Source organism: Clupea harengus, unplaced genomic scaffold (assembly GCF_900700415.2).
Source record: "Clupea harengus unplaced genomic scaffold, Ch_v2.0.2, whole genome shotgun sequence".
Taxonomy (NCBI): Eukaryota; Metazoa; Chordata; class Actinopteri; order Clupeiformes; family Clupeidae; genus Clupea; species Clupea harengus.
The window spans coordinates 71,747-93,932 of record NW_024879671.1 but is presented as its reverse complement, the minus strand read 5'-3'; the positions used below and the strand labels follow the sequence as shown (position 1 = coordinate 93,932).

General features: G+C 43.8%; 1 protein-coding gene across 3 annotated transcripts; it reads left to right on the top strand.

Annotated features, from left to right (window-relative positions):
* Positions 1-422: 422 nt before the first annotated feature.
* On the top strand, positions 423-20,984 carry LOC105890481 (CUE domain-containing protein 1-like). Of its 3 annotated transcripts, XM_042704509.1 has the most exons (11): positions 423-695; positions 853-988; positions 9,465-10,075; positions 11,419-11,549; positions 12,234-12,360; positions 13,187-13,454; positions 14,115-14,204; positions 14,879-14,972; positions 15,614-15,672; positions 17,708-17,777; positions 19,328-20,984. In XM_042704509.1, coding segments are annotated over exons 3-11 (1,155 nt in total). In that variant the 5' UTR covers positions 423-695; positions 853-988; positions 9,465-9,760; the 3' UTR covers positions 19,329-20,984. The 3 variants fall into 3 exon arrangements, with proteins under 3 accessions (XP_042560443.1, XP_042560441.1, XP_042560442.1); XM_042704507.1 differs by lacking the exon at positions 19,328-20,984 and having other exon boundaries at positions 17,708-17,835; XM_042704508.1 differs by lacking the exon at positions 19,328-20,984 and having other exon boundaries at positions 423-738; positions 17,708-17,835.
* Positions 20,985-22,186: the final 1,202 nt, after the last annotated feature.

Sequence of the window (22,186 nt, the reverse complement as noted above, 5' to 3'; positions counted from 1 at the left end):
AGTAAAAACCTTGATCAAAAAAGATGTTTTTTGTTTTACATTATGTTAAAGAGAAAAGAGGACGACATCGCTTTGTCTGACAGGAGAAAATGACGCATCTAGAAAAAATAAAACTGAAAGGCGAGTGAATGAGTTCCAAGATCACCAACATAATGAGATCAAATTGAATTAGTCCACACAGACTTGACGTCTGTACCATTCAGAACAATCGACTATGTAAGGTAATTTTGGAAGCCAAATACGTCATTATTGATATTTTCTCTATCACTAAACCGACACAATGCTTGTCAAGTAGCCAATGTGTACTCTAAACACTAAGCCCATAAGCCTCACCCCAAACCTAAACATTATAATTTGAATCTGTAGCCTAGTGTTGTGGACTGTAGCTACATAAGAAATTACATCTAACAGAGCAGTACCGTATTGTCTCCGCTAGGATGCTCTCGGATTCTGGTGAATGAACTGAACACAGTTACGCCGGTAGTTGCTGTGGCTACGGAAATGTGTCATCGCGGGCAGCCACAAGCGCCAGCCGAGTCGAGGCAGACGCGCTCCGAGAACTTGAGGTTTGCGGTGTGGTGTGGCGCGATGCAGCCTGCTCTTGAGATACCAGCTACGTCAGCGCTGACAGCACCAAATAGTTATGTTTAAATGGAGCAGCGACGAACGTATTGGCACGGATCTTCAGATTAAGAGTAAGAGCTATGTTTGGAACGGCAAGCAAGAATGAAGGAGAATGTATGTTTTGTTCATGTCGTGAGACGCCTCTGCATTTAACATAATTTAATGTGATTTCACTTGTGTGTGTAGTGTGCATGGGTAAACTAATCAAGCCATCTTGCTGCCACACAGGGTGATCTGAGAAGCCTATGGTGATTTAAATTATCTGCAGGATTTTCAAGAGCGATTAATAAGGCCTATAATCACCTGACGATATCAACGATGTGACCGAGATCCTTACCACAACCTACGCGATTTCCTGCACCAGGTATGTTGCATTCGGTTCCGTGGGTTGTGAGATTGTCTTCGCTCGGCGCAACTGTAGAAGGATAGGCTTTAAATAAGATTAATACTACTAAAGGTTTGGATCATGCCGCAAATGCATATGAAGCCACAATGTATTTGTACACATAGATAGGATGTGTTTGGTGAGCTAGGGAGTGAAATTGTTATTTATTTTGCCAAAGTTCACTCGGACAATATTAACTGCTGTTGATGATTTACTTATTAAGAGGCCTTTAATAATAATTTCTCAATACAGGCAAATTCAACATCAAAGTTTATCCAATTCCAAATATCTACCACCAGGAACTAATCAATACATCCTCTTTCATATTATTGAGAAATATGTTTAATATGACTAATTAGTAGGAGTTGCTTCATAATAGTCCATAAGTGCATTATGATCGATGTATATTTTGATATTAGTCCAGTCTCCACATACATACATACATACATACATACATACATACATACATACATACATACATACATACATACATACATACATACATACATACATACACACATACATACATACATACATACACACACACACACACACACACACACACACACACACACACACACACACACACACACACACACAAGACTACCTCTCTTGTTGTTATGTTTTGCCACATTCACATGCATTGATTGGAGCATTGCCCAATGGTTTGCCCTGGTCTGTGGGCAATGAGCAGCTAAAGTGCAGCACCATGAGGCCAATGGCGGGTCTCCCTAGCAGTTCAGCTGTTCAGTGTTATTTTTGCTAAAGTTTCACCAAGCGAAGAACTGGGGTTGGTTGCTTTCTAAGGAAATCTATCAGCCATTAATGAAATGCTGGCCGCAACCTGAGCCACCTGTTAGCTTGAACTGAAAACCACACGGGATAGAGAGCACTTTAGTGGGACATGATATAGCACGGCATCATTGAAAAGACAAAGACAAAACTCTCACTGTTGGAATTAAATAGATAGATAAAAAAAAAAAAACGTCTTTGTAACCTTTACTGAAGCATTTAAGAAACACTATACATTATGTATCATTAGGTATAATGTAGTTATTACTTCATTAGTGTTGGGATGAGTAACATGTAATAATGCACACCTGAGAAGTACACAGTGTTATTTATAATACACTGAATCTCAAGATAGGATAACTCAGAGAGCTTAGATAGCAAAAGCTACCTGGAAGCCCTTGGTATTCAGATGATCAGAATGTGAAGTTTAGTGCCAGATATATATCATTGGCCTATAAATTAACCGATAATTGTAAACATGCAATCGATGTATTCAATCAGGATTGGTCACACATTAAATGAGGAGTAGCCTATTTAGTTCCCTATCTTGGGGAGCTGCGTTTGGTTGCTTTCAGAACTCAGACATTCTAATGTTCTAATGACATTCTATGATTTTCTTTACATAGTGAGATAAAGGGATTCATTTATTGTTATTATTATGGTTAACACTCTCCAGGGACACAAACAAAAACATCTGACATCTCCCATGAGTGCAGGCTATAACGGACATCCCCTCTGTCGTTGTTCATTTTGGTGTGTGTACACTATGAAACACTAATTACAGAGTACTGGCTTATAGGCTCCACTCCCCGGACCACCCTTCAGTGAATGCACAGCTCTCATCGAAACTGCTACTGGTTTATCTGCATCTATTAGGTTTTCACAAACAGTAGTTCCTTCGAAGTGCAGTCTCTCTTTAGCGTAGCGTTTCACATCGAAGGCATTGAGTTACAGATGTGACCCCCCTCACTGGAGTGGATAGTGTTCTAATCAGTTTGAACTCTGAAGGCTCCGGAAATTAATCAGTGCAGAACTCTCAGAATCTCACGGTTGGGCAGCTTTTCTGTGTTGGGGTTAGCTAACACAGGGACCCCCCCGGGCCGGTCCGTTTCAGTCTCACCAGCTGAGTGGGGCATCTTGCTTCTGTTTTTCTGGAGCGCACAAGAGAACCGGTCACAGGAGCTGGAAACCAGAGGAATATCCTCAGCCTGCCTCTGATAGCATTACAGTGTGTCATGTTTCGGGCTCGCTGGTGCCGCTTAATGCAGTGTTTGCCTTAAGATGGGGATACAGAGACTCCATCTTGTCCATTCTTGTGCGTTCATCACAGTCTTGTTTTGTGATTTGTGTGATACTCAGACTCGGTCCATCTTGTGTGTTCATCACAGACTGGGTCCATCTTGTGTGTTCATCTCAGACTGGGTCCATCTTGTGTGTTCATCTCAGACTGGGTCCATCTTGTGTGTTCATCACAGATTGGGTCCATCTTGTGTGTTGGTTCACACATGCTGAGGTTGTCAAACACTGGCCGTGTCATCAGCGCTCACAGTCTCTGAGGCCAGACTGCTCTCCTGACAGATTCGACAGGCTCCACTCCGCGCATAATCAAACACTCTTTCTCTCGTTCTCTCTCTCTCTCTCTCTCTCACTTTCTCCCTCTCTCTCTCTTTCTCTCTCTCTCTCCCCCTCTCAGTCTCTCTCTCCCCCGATCTCAATCGCTCTCTCGGTACCCCTCTCTCTCTCTGACCTCAGTGACTTTGTGGGACATTTGATGTTGTTCATGTTATTAACAGGAGTTACTGTTGGTGGTAATTGTATGCTAGTTGTGCTTTAACACAGTGGTCCATGAGTTGCTTCCTTCGGAAAGATGTTTTATCGAGTTGCTTGATGTTGTCTCTAGGTTGGCATTTTAGAGTGAAGATTTTCTCATCTGTTGTCAAAGAAATGAGATTGATAGAGTTTGGCTGCATCCCATAGCAATGCCGACTTCGATCTGCGGAGGGCAAGGGCCCTATCAGTGCTGGCATTAAGGTTAAGGGGATGATTATTTGTTCAGCAGATGCTTATCCAAAGTGACTTACAGACTCACTTACTTACAAAGATAATAAAATATCTTTATAACACTAGCAAATTTAACAACAGCGGTAGCATTAGGAATAACAACAATATAGATAACAATAATAATTGAAAACAATAATAATCAATAACAATAATGGAATAAAGTTGCTTTTATTTGATCAAGGGGAGGGGGGGTTATATATTAGTTAGTTTGTAGGAGAATATAAATGTTAACATGAACAATGTCTTCAGAAGAGGTGGGTCTTCAGAGGATTTTAAAGACGGGATGTTTATTTGTAAGGTGAAATGTGTAGATGTTGAAAAGCATGAAAGATGATCACAGGAGAGTGATCTTCCGACGACTCCGGAAGACAGTTATAACCAGACTAGGGTCTTTCCTGTTTGACTCGTTGACTATGCGTAATGTCGTCCCCACCCTGCATGTTGTCCCCAAGGGCACCGCGGGTCTCCTTCAGTCCCCGGTAGCAGTGGGCAGCTCCAGGGCTGACCCTGTCCCACAGACAGGCGGAGGGCTGCGGGTGGATTCCATGGCTAAAGATAGTCTCTGTTGTGCTGGAGGTGTAGATTAATATGGAGGCCTGAACATGATGAGGGGGCTGCCCTCCGCAGGGAGAGACGTAATACTGGCTTTCAGGGGATTGATTTACTGTAATAGGGTGGCATATCAGTGTGTTTGTGTGTGTGTGTGTGTGTGTGTGTGTGTGTGTGTGTGTGTGTGAGTGTGTGAGAGAGAGAGAGTTGGAGTGTCTGTGTTTGTGTATGTGTGTGTGTGTGTGTGTGTGTGTGTGTATGTGTGTGTGTGTGTGTGTGTGTGTGTGTGTGTGTGTATGGGGGTGGGGCTGAGCAATAAGCTGTAGCTAGATTTGTGTGATGTTTGGGGGCTAGAGGACAACAGTATGTAGATGTGATTTTGTCAACATGTTTCTCACCGCCTGGAGGCTTTACTGATGAGTCCCTGACAGCAGTAAGGTAATATCAATTGACATTTGTTTTGATCGATGTACTCTAACGTACAGTATAATTATACACAATAAGGGATTCTCTAAAGACACTGGCCAGATGCCTTACCAAACATATCTTCTCCAACACTCGTCTATAGACATGACTTTTTGAGGAAATTTTAACTATTGAAGGTTTTCCAGTTTAAAATGTCTCATTTGTGGGTTAATTAATTTGGGACTCTAAAGTCTCTTCAGATAGTGGATTGACAACATGATTTTTGTGACTACAGGGCTTACATTTCTTTACCAAACTTAATTGACGATATGAAGCTGATAGACTGGACTCACTTGTTTCGTATTGATGTCATATCCTGTGTGTTCCAAAGGGAAGCTATTAATGGTAATTCGATTACAGTTCTCATTCGGTCCAATAGGGGTGCCTACCTCATCTGTGATTTCCTTCTTTGTTTAAATAATGTTTGAGGCAATTAGACAGTAATGAAGTATCATTATAGTCTGGTACAGACATGTGACCGTCCCGTGTTGACCCGTTGATATTCATGATAAATCATGTCACAGTACTTAGGTTTTATTAATAAATACTAATATGTAATGAATATTTTATATGATATTGTTGTAGTGTGGAAAATATTGAACAGGTTTTCAGGTTGGTCAAAACATCAGAGCTTAATATCTTAAAATTGTACAATAACCAGATTGAATCTGTATTTACTCCAATGATAGATAGTTGTAGTCTACACAACTAACAAGAGAATGGTCAAGAGTGATGCAATAGATTTCGGTGTACATCTCCAAGAAATATTGATTGCTTTTGTTGCACCTTTAACTACAGATGATGAAGTCCTAATGGAGAGTGTGTTCCTGAGTCACTTCCTAAACCAAAACAATAACACAGACAGATCTGATCATGCTGAGATGATGAGGTGCGACGCTGGCTCTTAAGAGGTCCATTTCCGCGTCAGATGTGGTTATAGTTCCAGAGTGTGGGTGGTTGGAGATAGAGAGGTCTCAGAGGCCCCGTAAACACTCCTCTGAATATAAACACAGAGATGCTCAGAGACGGAGCACTCCACGGAAGCAGAAAACACCATACAGGCTTAATCCCAACGAAAAGTCATCTGGCACAGTGTTTGCAGGGGTGTCTGGCTCCAGTCTCACAGGGGTAAGAGGTTAAGATTAAGACAGATTGGTCTTTGGCATAAGTATAGGTGGCAGTTATCAGGGGATGAAATTATATGGCAGAAGAAAACTGGACAGATGCACTCCTGCCTATAAGTGTTCCTCATCATTTGTCAGTGTATCTGGCTGTGTTCTCACAGGGTAAGACATCAAATCTATTTTATGTGTAGAGAGGCTGCTCTGATGGGGGCTTCGTGTGTAAATGTAAATGCAATCACTCAGAAGAAATGAAGTGTGAACGTCGGGAGAGTGAAACGTCTGTGTTTTTAATGTTAAACAAAAATGCATCAGTTGATCTCTCCATTGCTGTGTGGTGTAAGCGTCAGCCTGGGCTGTCCCAAAAGCGTCGTTGAGCAACCACTGTGGTAACCGTGGAGAGAGAGTGTTCTAGACGATAGTCTCTCTATCCTTTAACTACGGTAGTTATTCAACAACGCTTTCGGGAAACGCACCCCTGGTCAGTGTGGTATTACTGGCTGGCAACTAGTGCCACAAGGTGGTGCCTCCCTTTGTTTTGTTTTGTTGTGATGTACTACCGACGACCACAAGAGAGAACTCTCCTCAGTACCGCGTCGGTGTAGGTTGTGCTGTCTGTTCTACCGCTCGTGGATGATTAGTGAATGTGGTGCCATGGAAACACGGCATCGTATGGTCAATGTTAACTACTGTAGAATGAAGTATCAGTGTGGAAATATCCGTTCGGTTGTCTGTCGACGCTCTGAGCTAATCGGCTATCCCCAGGCTCCTGCTAACTAGCCACATGCTGCTAGCGCTCTCCACCTACGTCAGCCACGTTACAGTTACAGTGGCTTAGTGCAGTAGTGTGCAGTGCAGGGCTTCGCATCGAGGCATCAGAGGGTGGAAAGACATGGGAGCAGAAACAGAACAGATGCGCTCTGGTGTAAAAGCTCTCTCTCCAATCGCTGGTCATACGTCTACGGGACTTTAGCCTCACGTGGGCCAAGCTGACCCCGTGACCTCTCCGAGGATTAATTGCATTGTAGAAGCCAGTCCAGCACGCCATGACGCTGAAGCTCAAAGCAGCAGCTTTGATTTAACAGTTACGTATAAACACTGAATGGTGCTCCTATTGAGCTTTGCATCTTTGGAGAAGGAAATTCAGCCTGTCCTGCCTTGGAATGCTTTGGGTATGCATGGGCACGTGTCATTGGCTAGACCCGTGAGGGGAACCTGGGATAGTGTGTAAAAGCCACTACGAGGGTGTGTGTGTGTGTGTGTGTGTGTGTGCGTGTGTGTGTGTTTTGTATAGCACTGCACCAGGCTTTTTATGTTTATTGTCAGAATATCCAAGGAAATCAAACGAGCACAACAGTCGTGAACACACACGTTTCTAAGAGTGTGTTTTTCCTGCCCGTGAAAATGCCTTGCCCATGTTTGATGCCACACCATGACTCCAGTCTCTTCCTTGGACTCCTCTGAGTGCATGAAATGCCAAGTGGCACACCCACACCCCCACGCACACACACACACACACCCACACACCCACACACACACACACACCCTGCAGTCCACTCCTCAGGCAGTAGGCAGATGGGCCAACTACAAACTGGAAGAGCATTAATCATGCCATCACACGCCCTCCGAACAGGGCGCATTGCCCACACTTGCTGGTGAGAGCAGAACAGCTTTTATTTAGTGTGAAGGCAGTGAAATAGGTGAAGAAAGATTACGTCATTCAACCCACTGTGTTCAGTCTGTTCCTTTGTAGCTGTTGTCTTAATAGTGTGTGCAAGTGTGTGTGTTGGTGTGAGAGAGAGGAGAGAGAGAGAGAGAGAGAGAGGGTGTGTGTGTGTGTGTGGGTGTGTGAGAGAGAGAGGAGAGAAGAGTGTGTGTTGAGAGAGAGCGAGAAGAGAGTGTGTGTGTGGTGTGTGTGTGTGTTGTGTGTGTGTGTGTGTGTGTGTGTGTGTGTGTGTGTGTGTGTGTGTGTGTGTGTGAATACATGCTAGATTCCAGGTCAGGTTTGTTTTGGTGCTCAGCAGTTCTGTGAGCTCTCTGTCACCACACCTTCGTCAGTGCAGGTAGGAAGAGATTTGGAGGAGATTGGTCACATGTTTTATGTTTTTGTTGTTGTTGGCATGACACCAGGATGCCCATAAGAGACGGAGGCTTCCCTTCCCTTCATCTGTAGTTTGGTTTGGTGAAGTCACAACTATAAATTGGGTTTGAAATCTGGCAGGAAGTGTCCTGGTCCTGGGATGTCTGTCTCGGATCAAAATAACAGCTTTCACGCTTTAGGCGAGTATGTACATTAGTTCATTATTAGGGTGCTAGATCACACTCTCCCTATGTAAACATATTGGAGAAAAATACATACCTTGTATTTTATATATATATCACAGAAATATAATGTTCTTAATGTTATATATACATTATATTTGTTTCAATGGGACACTGTTTTCCAAAAACGTTCATGACATGACCTCTGTAAATGACATCATTAGCATGATGATAGATTGCCAACATGTAAAGTAGAGCACTGTTTAATGCATCACCTCTATGCGATCAGTAGGGTACTGTGTAACAGCACCTGATCTATTGTGGGAGAGTGAAGTCAGCCTCCTAAGCTGCTGGTTCAGTTACACCACCTGCTGTAAGTCTCGCTCATTAGTCACATTAGTCATGTGAACACTTCATCTGGTGTCCTCAAAAACCCTCCGAGCCTTAATCTGACACACTGGATCATTCTAAACCCCATTTCCAAACAAAGTTGCTGGACCTGCATGGAGTGATCATTGAGATGCTGATGATTTTAGTGTGTGGTGTGTGTGTGTGTCTGTGTGTGTATGTGTGTGTGTGTGTGTGTGTGTGTGTGTGTGTCTGTGTGTGTGTGTGTGTGTGTGTCTGTGTGTGTGTGTGTGTGTCTGTGTGTGTGTGTGTGTGTGTGTGTGTGTGTGTGTGTGTGTAACCTACTTAAGGGGAGTGTGCAGTGGCCTTGCGGGTCACGCGGTATTTGGCGTCTCTCCGAGGGCAGACTGACGCCACCACTGTGCCTGTGGGTATATACACGTTTCCATGGGAACGCAGACGCCCTTGGAGGCGAAGCTGAGGGGGATCAGGACTTAACTCAATCAGACAGCCACTCCGCCTCCTGAGCCTCTACACACACACACACACAAAAACTCATGTGCACACACACACACACACACACACACCCACATGCACACACACACACACACAAACTGAAAAAGTAATTTTGGCATTGTCCTGATGTGAAACACTTAACCGCATTAGCCCATAAAGTTTGATTAGAGGATAAGTGGAACACTTAAGGTTTCATTTTTAATCGTGTTTGCTTTATTTTGAAGGACTGTGCTGAGAGTCTGGAGTTAGTGTCCTGTTTTTTGCCAGGACCTATGTAGACTGTTCTCTCCCTCTGTCTCATGTGTGTCTGCTCTTATCTTCCGCTGTGGTTCTCTGGGCAGGTCCCGAGGAGAGGTGCATCGGTTGCAGAGAGTTTGAAGCGTACCGACCTCATCCTCCACCTTCGCCGAAGAGGAAGACTGGTGCCTCCTGGCTCTTTCTGCCCACACCAGAGGTGCCATGCAGGGATAGCAGGCACTGAGCAGGGCACCAAGGTCACAGGGAGGAGTGAGGGGCAGTGAGAGTGGGCACTGCAGCGGGCACCAGGGCAGGAAGCACCTATCGCTGGGCACTGCTGCCCTACCAGAGGAGTCGGGCACAGGCACGAGCGTTGGCGCGGGCGAAGGCTCTGTAGACGATGACCAGCCTTTTCCACCGCACCGTATCTAGGTCCCATGGCACCAGCTCTCACCGCAGCGCTAGAGGGGGCGCGCAGCTCAACAACAACAGCGCCACCACCAGGCCGCGGCGGGTGGTGCACCGGCTGGAGTTCAACCAGGCCATGGGCGACTTCAGGACCATGTTCCCCGGCGTGGAGCGCCAGGTGATCGAGTGCGTGCTGTGGGCCAACAACGGCGTGGTGGAGGCCACCATCGAGCAGCTGCTGCAGATGAGCATCAGCGGACAGGCCACAGATGACAGCTCCGACTCAGAGGACAGCATACCGCCAGAGGTGAGCGAGAGGTCAAAGGTCAAAGCGATTACTTTACACCTTACAAACAAATGGATGTCTTTGGATGTCTTTTTCTTTTTGTTTACTATGTTTGTTGAGTGTCAGTGTCAACTATTTCCTGAAAACCCACATCTGCCTTCGGTGGGTTGGGTTTTATTCTGGGTAATGCTGTCTGGAGCAGCCCCAGTCAAACCCCACGCATACCCGCATTAGGCCCCCCGTACTTTACCCCTACACCTTTCCCACTGCAGGCAGAATGGATTACTGTCAAGCAAATCCGCTCCTGCATGAGTCCAGTGCTGAGTATCTAAGTGTGCTGTAACCTCTGCAACTCAGTCATGAGATCAAAGAGCATAGAGCACCACAGGAGATCTTTCCCCAGGTGCTTCAGTCATGGCTAACCCATTAAAGTCCCTCACTTCAGTCATGGCTAACCCTCACTTCAGTCATGACTAACCCATTAAAGTCCCTCACTTCAGTCATGGCTAACCCTAATTTCAGTCATGGCTAACCCTCACTTCAGTCATTGCTAACTCTCACTTCAGTCATGGCTAACCCTCACTTCAGTCATGGCTAACCCACTAAAGTCCCTCACTTCAGTCATGGCTAACCCACTAAAGTCCCTCACGTAAAAGTATTTTATCGGGTGTCAATTCCTGTGTATTTTCCTGGCTGATATTCTGCTTGTCATCCACAAAGGTTCCCTGTGTTGTTTGTATACTTCATTATCAAAATCAGTGTAATTCACGGTTCTACCTCATATTAATGTTACGCTTGACAGGAATCGGTTCCCCCAGAAGTCCCCCACAGGGCATTGTTAAAGTTATTATCTTCTAGAAACTTCCATAAACATCAGTGTAATTACGTTTTTATCACACTTGAGTGCTCGCTATGCTCTATATTATATTAATATTTGATGCTTCGTAGGGGTTGGTCTTTGTGGTGTTTCCCAGATCGCAGCCATCTACGGATCAGATCAGGCCGTGAAATGGATCACTGCTTCACTTCCAAAAGGGTTCTTGTGCAGCAGCTTTCATTGAATGATAGAGAGAATAATTTTCTCTACACTCTCTCTCTCTCTCTCTCTCTTCACGGGGGTCTTAGCACAATGATTATTAGTGTGTGTGCGTGTGTGTATGTTTGGCTGTGTGTGGCCTGTGGCCATGTCAACACACACACACACACACACACACACACACACACACACACACACACACGCACACACACACACAGACACACACAGACAAACTGATGTACTTTACTGCTTATTGTGGCTCTGTACTGTGTGTGTTATCTGGGGCTGAATAAGCAGCGTTCCCTTAATGCCTTTAATGTCACCCCAGATCCTAGAGCGCACCTTAGAGCCAGACAGCTCAGACGAGGAGGCCCCGCCCGTCTACGCCCCTCCCTCCTATGACATGCACATATATGACAGGACGTACCCCGCTGACGTCCCCAACACGCCGCCGCCCAGGTGAGACACAACACTCCTGGAGGAGGGTGTGGCGAATAGGGTGAAAATGAATTAATTCATTTCAGGCCTGTTAGAAAAGTGCAGTTATGGTGATAGCAGTGACGTCTCTTACATGCAGATCAAATAGACCTCTTCATTGCCACCCGATCCTGAAATGAGCTCCCAGACCCTGACATCAGCCTAATTCAGATGGGAGGCCAGTTCTGTTATAACATGCAGAGACACGAAAAATACTTTTTTGAAATGCAGCAGAAGGACAACATTTATTTTTTTTGACAATTTGACCCCTATAGGCTTTTGTAGCACTGATGGATCAGTATATGTTAGGGTTTACGGTCCTATTTCAGGGTTATGAAGAGGTCTATTCACAGGCCCAATGCTCGAGTAGACAGCTGCTTTTGGATCGGCTACTTTTAGTTTCCCTTGGGGCTCCATCTAGTGGTACAAGAAAGTTACTGCAACTTGTAAATACACAGTTGTTATGAGTCTGCCTCAAAACATTTTAACAACTTTTTTATGGCCAGTTTGAGAATGTCAAGGCAAAAGAATAAAATAATGATGATTCAGTAATGAAAATGAAAATAAAAATGATGATTCAGAGGAAAAATTGAAATAATCTCTCCATTGAGTTTGTGGAGTGGCATGCGGTCTGACCTTGCCATCCTCCGCCCCCCTCTGTGCCAGGTTTGATGCCCATCCCCCAACCGGGCACCAGTCAAGGACTGGCTACAGGAACTGGAACCCGCCTTTGCTTGGCAACCTCCCAGACGACTTCCTGCGTATCCTGCCCCAGCAGCGTGATAGTCTGCAGGTACATTTATGGAGCTTGGCTTAATATCTCACCGCATCAGCCCAGTCTCGCTTGGCTTAATATCTCACCGCATCAGCCCGGTCTCGACTCACTCTGCATCAGCACTGCAGAGCCATAAACTACACACAGAGCCATCACACACACCTGACCTGACCTGGCCTCACCTCACCTCACCTCACCTCACCTCACCTCACCTCACCTGACCTGACCTGACCTCACCTCACCTCACCTCACCTCACCTCACCTCACCTCACCTGACCTGACCTGACCTGACCTGACCTCACCTGACCTGACCTGACCTGACCTGACCTCACCTCACCTCACCTCACCTCACCTCACCTCACCTCACCTCACCTGACCTCACCTCACCTCACCTCACCTCACCTCACCTCACCTCACCTCACCTCACCTCACCTCACCTCACCTGACCTGACCTGGCCTGAGCAGAGTGCAGGTGGATTAAAGCATCTTGGATGTAGGACTTTGCACATGCACATTTATTATGAAAATAAATCAAAAGTAATGAGAGGCATTCGAATTTAACGCCACTAGAATTTATATTATGATAATGTTAGAATATGAAATATAAGCTATGGTTGTGAATGTCTGTATATGCCTCTCTCTCCCTCTCTCTCTCTCTGTCTCTATGTCTCTCTCTTCCTCTCTCTCTCCCTCTCCCTCTCTATCTCTCTTTCTCCCTCACTCTCTCTCTCACTCTCGCACTCCCTCTCTCTCTCTCTCTCACTCTCTCACTCCCTCTCTCTCTCTCTCTCTCTCACACTCTCTCTCTCACTCACTCCCTCTCACTCTCTCTTTCTCTCTCCAGCGTTCCCACAGCAATCTCTCCCAGCCTTCCTCCTCCTCCTCTTCCTCCCTGTCCTCCCTGTCTCAGCCCCCGGTGCTCGGTGGGGGTGCGGTGCAGGGGGATGTGTGCGGCGAGCAGGAGAGGATTCTGGGACGGCACCTGGAGGACGATGAGGACCGGAGGTTGAGGCAGTACCTGGAGGATGAGCGCGTCGCCCTCTTCCTGCAGAATGAGGAGTTCATGAGGGAACTACAGCGCAACCGGGACTTCCTCATCGCCCTGGAGAGAGGTGCTGTGGAGGACACACACACACACACATGTACTCACACACACATACACACATACACTTACGCACATACACACAGCCTCACATACACACACACACATGTACTCACACACACACACACATACGTACACTTATGCACACACAGACATGTACTCACACACACACACACACATACGTACACTTATGCACACACACACACATGTACTCACACACACACATACATACACTTACGCACATACACATGGCCTCACATACACACACACACATGTACTCACACACCCACACACATACGCACACAAAACACACATATACACACGCACACATACACACCACATACACTCAAACACACACACACTAAAAAAACACACACACACGCATACACACACACAGCCACACATACATTCACTCTCACACACACACACACACACACACACACACACACACACACACACCAAACACACAACCACACACGCATATACACAAACAGCCACACATTCAGACAGAGAACACCTTAAATCACACACACATACACACACACATAGTCAAACAGATAGAGTCAGTGTGTATGAGTGTGTGTGTGTGTGTGTGTGTGTGTGTGTGTGTGTGTGTGTGTGTGTGTGTGTGTGTGTATATGTCATGCTCTCTTGTCTGTCCTTACTGCAGGAGACAGCTGTGCATCAGGCTCTGGTGAGGCCTGCCCCTCCGCCTCCGATGACGCTCAGTTCCGTGACAAACTCAAGCACATGGGCAAATGTAAGTGCTTTTTGATGTCCCTCTGCTGCCACCTGCTGTCCAATTGAATGTATTAGCTCAGTTCCCTGGGCCTGATGATCCCAAGACATTTCCAAACATTCCAAAGTAGGTATTAGGTGTTTTCAAACAATAAAATATAAGGCATCAGGTGATCCCAACCAATTAGAGATAGGCATTAATTAAAAAACATTGTTTATTGAAGTATTAAGTAGTAGCAAGAAATGGCATTTGTATCTCTTAATAGTTTCATATTATTTTAATTATTCATTATTTTTTATATAGACCTGTACATAAACAGACAAATACAACTATGTGAACATATGTATACTAGACTAAAGAGTAAACATATAGTATAAATACAGGTGCAGTTGAAGGAGATATTTGTCGTGGTACTGTTTATAGCAGTGCAGAATGCAGATGCAGTTACCACAGGAATGGTTGAGACATCTGTGAACATATAGTCTTTACATGCTCATTCAGGTCTCTATAACCCATATCATCTGTGAACATATAGTCTTTATATGCTCATTCAGGTCTCTATAACCCATATCATCTGTGAACATATAGTCTTTACATGCTCATTCAGGTCTCTATAACCCATATCATCTGTGAACATATAGTCTTTACATGCTCATTCAGGTCTCTATAACCCATGTCACTTCAACTCCAAACAGCCACAAGGAAGAAACTGCTAGAAGTTGCAAGATCTTTCTCAGAGAAAACCCGAAGGAGAAAGACGAAGAAGAAGGCCCTGCTGAAACATCACTCGTATCCTCAAACTCGCCTGATTCGTCTGTTCAGTTTCGCAGACAGCTCTACATTTACACGCATTCACTGAACAGTTGTTTATCCGATGAGACTTATAATGTTTTACATTTTCATCAGTACTTTTTACATTAGCACATGTGCTAACAAGAAGTGGGGGTTAGAGTTTAGGATTTGGGCTTGTTACATGTCATAATATGCCCTTACATTTAGCTCCATGTAGATTATGCTTTTAACATTTTAAACATTACTGTATAAATAAACATTATGCTTTTAACATTTTTAACATTACTGTATAAATAAACATTATTGTCAGTATGGGGGCTTCCCAGGTATCAAACCATGATCTTGGTGTTGTTAGCATCTTGCTCTAGCAGTTAGGCCACAGTACCACATATGATTACATTATAGTGAACAGGATACACGGTACCACATATGATTACATTATAGTGAACAGGATACTTATCACCCAAGTGCACTGTAATGAGGCAGATATTGCTGCAGTGGATCCAAATGTCTAACATAGGTAAAACACGCACACTATTTCAGTTGATGGATTTATAGAATGGGGTTCTGTTTCTGTGGTTCTAGATAGTGTTGTGAACCCCTCCGGTTCCTCCGACCTTAACTCTCTATCCCTGCAGACTGGGCTCTGCTGCCTCCACTGCCAACCTCCTGGACGATGCAGATGGACCCCCGTGTGGTAAGACCCCTCCCCCTCACACTGCTGTGCCTTCCCTCAGACCCCATGCAGACGAAGCCTAGTTTGCCTGAACCCGGGTTCATTTTTCACACATATCAACTTTTTAAATCGCGTGCACATGAACCTAGCGAATCCAATTGACTCAGCTGTAGTACACCCCCCACGCCTGTTGGTGGCGCTTTGGTGCTACAGACAACTGAAGAAAACGTAGAAGAAGACAGGAGCATGCTATCAAAGTAACATATGACAGTAGTTGAGCTCCAACTAGCAACGTTTAGCGTAGCCGCATAGCCTACATTTAATCTGCACAGTAACACATTATGGTTGTTTATAAAATCAGTGGTAAGAGCAGACTGTAGGTTAAGCGAAAAATAATTATATTTGTTTGTTATGTATTCGTGGTTTCCACTTTAGAGTACCTGGTTAATGCGAAGGATAAACGGACACGTCTTTATGGCTTGAACTGTAATAGTTTACTGAAGCATCAATTGAATGGGTGAGCTACATACAAGTCATTGGCACAGCGCCGACTAGTTGTGCAGGTACAACATAGTCAAGACATCACATTGTTATTGATAATAAAGAGTTTAGAACAGTGCAACAAAGCAATGTGCAACATGACATGTCTGAGTTGTTTAAATGCCTGTGCTTTATGGAGATGCTGAGCTTGAGCACGAGAGACCACAATGCAAGTGCTGTGGATCCTGGATGTTTCATGGTTTACAATTGCTTCCAATTTCATGGTTTTATTACTAACAACAAATGTAGGCAATTGTTGAGGGCTTTGTCCTTCACGTACTGTAGGCTACCTCTGAAGTAACGTTAACGCTAGCTGTTAGCTATCGCTATCGTTGTCTGACAGGACTAAAGCTAACGTAACATTCATCTGTTTTGAAACTTCCGTCTATAATAAAAAAATCTTTTCACGTCAGATTTGCTCATATAGGCTATTGCTGGCACTTTTAAAAACTGGTTTTTGAAAAATGGTTTGATGCAAATAGATTAAACAGTGATAGATTAAAGTGTGGCTTGTTAATGTCATCCCTTTCCTAACAACAGATAGATAGATACATTTGTACTAATTCCGTTAGGGAAATTCACGTGGAAAAGGAGCAAGGTAATAGGAAGATTTTTTTTTTTTAAACTGGAGAGCTGTTATAACTGGCTGCCAAACTCACTGCGCCATGGCAACCCATTCAGTTATTAAATAATGCCGGTTGTGTCCGTTGTTCTGGCTGGTCTAATGATGCGATCACGTGGGGCAATCTGATTAGGTATGCGGATAGCGTGCAGAGGAACACCAACAGCAATCGGATTTCGAGGTTACTCGCTTTGGACCCCCGATTCGAGGGAGTGCGGATACAGTGCGTTCGTCTGCACGATAGGGCTATCCGGAGACGGGGTTCACCGGGTTCAGACAAACTAGAGTCCGTCTGCATTGGGCATCAGTGTGGCCCTCAGTGTGGCCCTCAGCATGTTTGTGTTTGTTACATGGCTTCTCTGAGTGTTACATCAAGTTCCATTGATTTATATGGGTCACCCCAACGTTCAGAGGTCTGATGTTTATTTCAAAGGACCACTACAAAACAATGAATGACATTTGCAATGGGTTTTGTGCTCCTAATTCAATAAATATCGGTAAGTGATGTGGTCTGGTGAAAGTGAAATATGTTGAGGGCAAGGACCCATAGTGACACATACTGTTGTAGTAAGACTGTGAGCTTGAGGTGTCTTTGTAGATCAGAAATGGTTCCTTGGTGTGAGTATTATAAGTTGGTGTGTGTAGGCAGGCTTCATCGCATGTGTAGCCTTGCACAGGTGAGCTCAGGTGCTGTGGAAGGGTCTTCATCTCCTCACTCTTGACTGGCAGCTGTACACCTGAGTTGGAACGCCACCTGTTGTCATAGCCGTTTAGCCATACGTGTGGATAATGAGAGGTTTGATAAGGGGTGGGACAGAAGGGAGAGATCAAGTCAAGTTAATCACGATGACAGGGATTTGTGAACTCTGGACTAAACCATGTATGTGTGTGCAGAGGGGGGTGGCCAGCTCAAGACACCAGACAATCAGGAAGAGGAGGAACAAAACAAGGAAGTACTCTCATGGTAGGCACATCCATTCTCTCTGTTCAGACCGGAAAAATATATATACAGTGGGGAAAATAAGTATTTGAACCCCTGCCGATTTCGCAAGTTTGGCCACTTGCAAAGAAATGTGTGATCTATAATTGTGATGGCAGGTGTATTTTAACAGTGAGAAATAGAATATCAACAAACAAATCCAGAAAACTGCATTTTATAACATTTATGACTTTATTTGTATTTGATGCAGAAAATAAGTATTTGAACCCCCAAGCAAACAGCAAGAATTCTGGCTCCCAATGACCAGTTATGTGCCCAAGAAGCACACAGATTAGTCCTCATTAGGCCTAACAAGGTACACCTGATCTCAACTGGTGACGTGTATAAAAGAAACATGTCCAAAGAATCATACTTCACACCTTCAACCTCACCACCATGGGCAAGACCAAAGAGTTGACCAAGGACGTCAGAGATAAGATTGTAGACCTGCACAAGGCTGGAATGGGTTACAAAACCATCGGCAAGCAGCTTGGTGAGAAGCAGACAACTATTGGTGCGATTATTCGTAAATGGAAGCAACACCAAACAACTGTCCATCGCTCTAGGTCTGGGGCTCCATGCAAGATATCCCCTCGTGCGGTATCGGTGATCATCCGAAAGGTGCAGAATAACCCCAGAACTACACAGGGAGAGCTTGTGAATGATCTCAAGGCAGCTGGGACCACAGTCACCAAGAAAACCATTGGCAACACACTACGCCGTAATGGTTTGAAGTACTGCAGAACTCGCAAGGTCCCCCTGCTCAAGGAAGCACATGTACAGGGCCGTCTGAAGTTTGCCAATGAACACTTGAATGATTCTAAGGAGGATTGGGAGACAGGATGTGGTCAGATGAGACCAAAATCAAGCTCTTTGGCATCAACTCGACTTGCCGCGTTTGGAGGGGGAAGAATGCTGAATGACACAATCCCCACCGTCAAGCATGGAGGTGGAAACATTATGCTTTGGGGCTGTTTCTCTGCCAAGGGTACAGGACGACTCCACTGCATCGAGGGGACTATGGATGGGGCCATGTAATGTGGAATATTGGGCTTGAACCTCATTCCCTCATTCCCTCCCATTGAAAACGCAACCTTAAGGATTTGGAGAGGATCTGCAAAGAGGAGTGGACCAAAATCCCTCCTGAGATGTGTGTACACCTGGTGACCAACTACAAGAAAAGTCTGATGTCTGTGCTTGCCAACAAGGGTTATTCCACCAAGTACTAAGTCATGTTTTTCTAGGGGTTCAAATACTTATTTTCTGCATCAAATGCAAATTAAGTCATAAATGTTATAAAATGCAGTTTTCTGGATTTTTTTGTTGATATTCTGTTTCTCACTGTTAAAATACACCTACTATTACAATTATAGATCACACATTTCTTTGCAAGTGGCCAAACTTGCGAAATCGGCAGGGGTCAAATGCTTATTTTCCCCACTGTATTTGAATGGCTTGATTTTGTACCCTTTGTTGATGATCCCTGTGAAGTCACTCTGTGAAGTCACTTCAAACACTGACCATTTCTTTTCCAGATTGTTCCGTCTAGTTCATGACCTCTTTGACAATGACAGCCTTGGCTCTCTGTGTCTGACACATCCACTTAAACCTGAAATCTTGTTCCATGGAACTCAACTCAAGCCTCAGTGTGCTGACAAAGCCTACATCATCTCACATCAGGAAGAGAAAGGTGCGCAACTTAATACAGTGTGAATACTGCTTTAGAAAATCCTTTTATTATTAAGAGAACAAATATACATTTTCCTGTTACCCCATCTCAACGATTGGACTTGCTGCTTTGGGTGAGTTTGGAGTTGTGCAAGGCAGCGAGATCCCATATCTCTCCTCTCTGAGGTATAAACCCACAGTACAAGCAAATATGGACGCTTGTTTACTCACCAAACTTTTTCTAATGGCATTCATCCCCAGGACAGTAGATCATATTTTTTCCCAGAAACAGTATGAACATTTTACACAAAATCTGGACTCGTTCACTTTTCAACTCACCAACCCTGTCATTAACTCAATTGTCATTAACTCCATTGTCAACATTACAAAATGAAGCTGATAAGTTTACATTTACATGTATTCAGTTGGCAGACACTCTTACCCAAAGCGATTCACAATTGAGGAACAACTTATCCACAAAGTTATCCAACTGTAACCATGTAGGCCTTAAGAACAGCCCTAAACTGAAGAAAACCCCAAAGATTAGAGTATGGTATCCAGGGGTAACAAAAGTTCAATCATTTGGGTTTAGCTGTGGGTGTGCTGACATTGCCTTGTGTCTATGAGGTGCTTATTTACCTAAAGCACAGTCATCAATCGCCCCTCTTTCTTCCTGTTTGTTTGTTTGTTTGATTGATTTTCTTTATTTGTTAGTTTTTGGGTTTGTGATATCATTGTCATGTTCACATGCCCAGCTAACAGCTAATGTTTGCTTTCAGAAAAACAGTATGCTGAAGCTCATAGTAGGACGTATATAGACACTGGAAAATGTCATTGGAAAGTCCTGAGTGTGTCTTATATAGCATAGCCACCAACCCAATTTAGGGTGTCTGTTTGGTAGTATGCATACTCAATCAAACTTCAATCAAAGCAAAATATACACAGGAAATCAGAGATTTCATAATTGTTTTTTATTATTATTGATTTATTTTGGGCATCTCTAGTCTTTATTGACAGGACAGTGAAGAGCAGACAGGAGATCAGAGGAGAGGGAGTGGGCTTGAGAAATGACCTCGGCTCGAACCTGGGTCTTCGTGGGAACTAGCTCCGTGTGTGATATGGGTAGTCATGGGAACTAGGCCCGTGTGTGATATAGGATTGTCGTGGGCACTAGGCCCGTGTGTGACTCCCCCCATAATTGGTGCTCATGTTTTTCACATCTGCTTTGGTCTCACATACACACACTCAACACACCCTCTTTGCTTTGGTCTCACATACACACACTCAACACACCCTCTCAGGCTGCGGTTTCTGTTGAGTGGAGTTGATGATGACAGTGGCATGTATATACATTTATGTGTAAATTCCATATGTGGGAAGAATATTACCAACAGATGCAGTCTGCTGTTATGATAGTTTTACTTCTCAGGGAGAATCTCTTGCTATATTTTTGATTTCTGCTGCTGAAATTATATTTTAAACATGTATATCCTTAAAGAAAATAAAAATTGAATATTAACCTCATATATTAACATTGTGTATGCATTTTACTATTCTGTAAATAATGTTTCTGGTTCAAAAAACAGTCACTGCAACATAATGAAAACATATTGAAATAAGCAAACCATAAAATCTTGAATGTTAGGATGAGATAATAGTGATATTTATTAAATCACGATGTCCCGTACACCCTTGTAACAGTATAACATGGAAGCACAGTGTGGCTTATGAAGCAGCCGTTTGTAATCAACACCTCTACTCTGACTTTTCATAATGAAACATGTGTGCCTGCCCTACCAGTCTTCATCACAACATACTACTTGCGGTTGCAATGTAGGCTTATTTTCACATTTGAACACAGTTAGACACTTTTCAATCAACACATTCATGAATAATTCACAGCTATTAATCTGTAATGCTCTTATACTTACACTATCACAGGGGTGAAAGAATGTAAAGTTGAACCAAACCTCCAGATTCTAGGTGTAATGTTCCAGATTTCAGATTCTAGGTGTAAGGTTCCAGATTTCAGATTCTAGGTGTAAGGTTCCAGATTCAAGATTCTAGGTGTAAGGTTCCAGATTCAAGATTCTAGGTGTAAGGTTCCAGATTCCAGATTGTACGTGTAAGGTTCTAGATTCTAGGTGTAAGATTTTCTTGCTTAGCCATGGTAAACTTGTTTCTGGTGTACCTGAGCTCTGTTTGGGCTTTTCTGTGAAACATTCTTCTGAACCTGATATTGGACCAATTTGTTGTCAACTAAAAACATTGAATCTTTGCTTCAGTCAGTGAGCAGTTTTGGCTGGGTTTTAACTCTGTTTTAAAAAAATAAGTCCTGTAACATGGATGCTCAATGCTTTCTCCAGTACAGAAGAGAACTTGGTGGAGGCCCGTTAAAATACTAAGCAGTATACACTTCCTGTTTACAATGTACCTCTGTGCGTTACCTTGAATGACTCAAATCACAGTCTATCATTCATAAGAGAGAACATGTATATGTATCACGCATATGACATTTACCCGAGGAAATGAAAAGACAGACATTATGTTGTGTGTGCCTCTGTTTTTCTGTTCAACATTAGTCAGGGTTGGAAGAAAAAAAATGTTTTTGATAGAATGAAAGCCAGATTACTTTGTTTTTACATATATACAATTCATTGTGTTATATTTGTTAAAGAATAATACATCTGTAGAATATGTATTCATTAATTATAGAGTATTCTGAT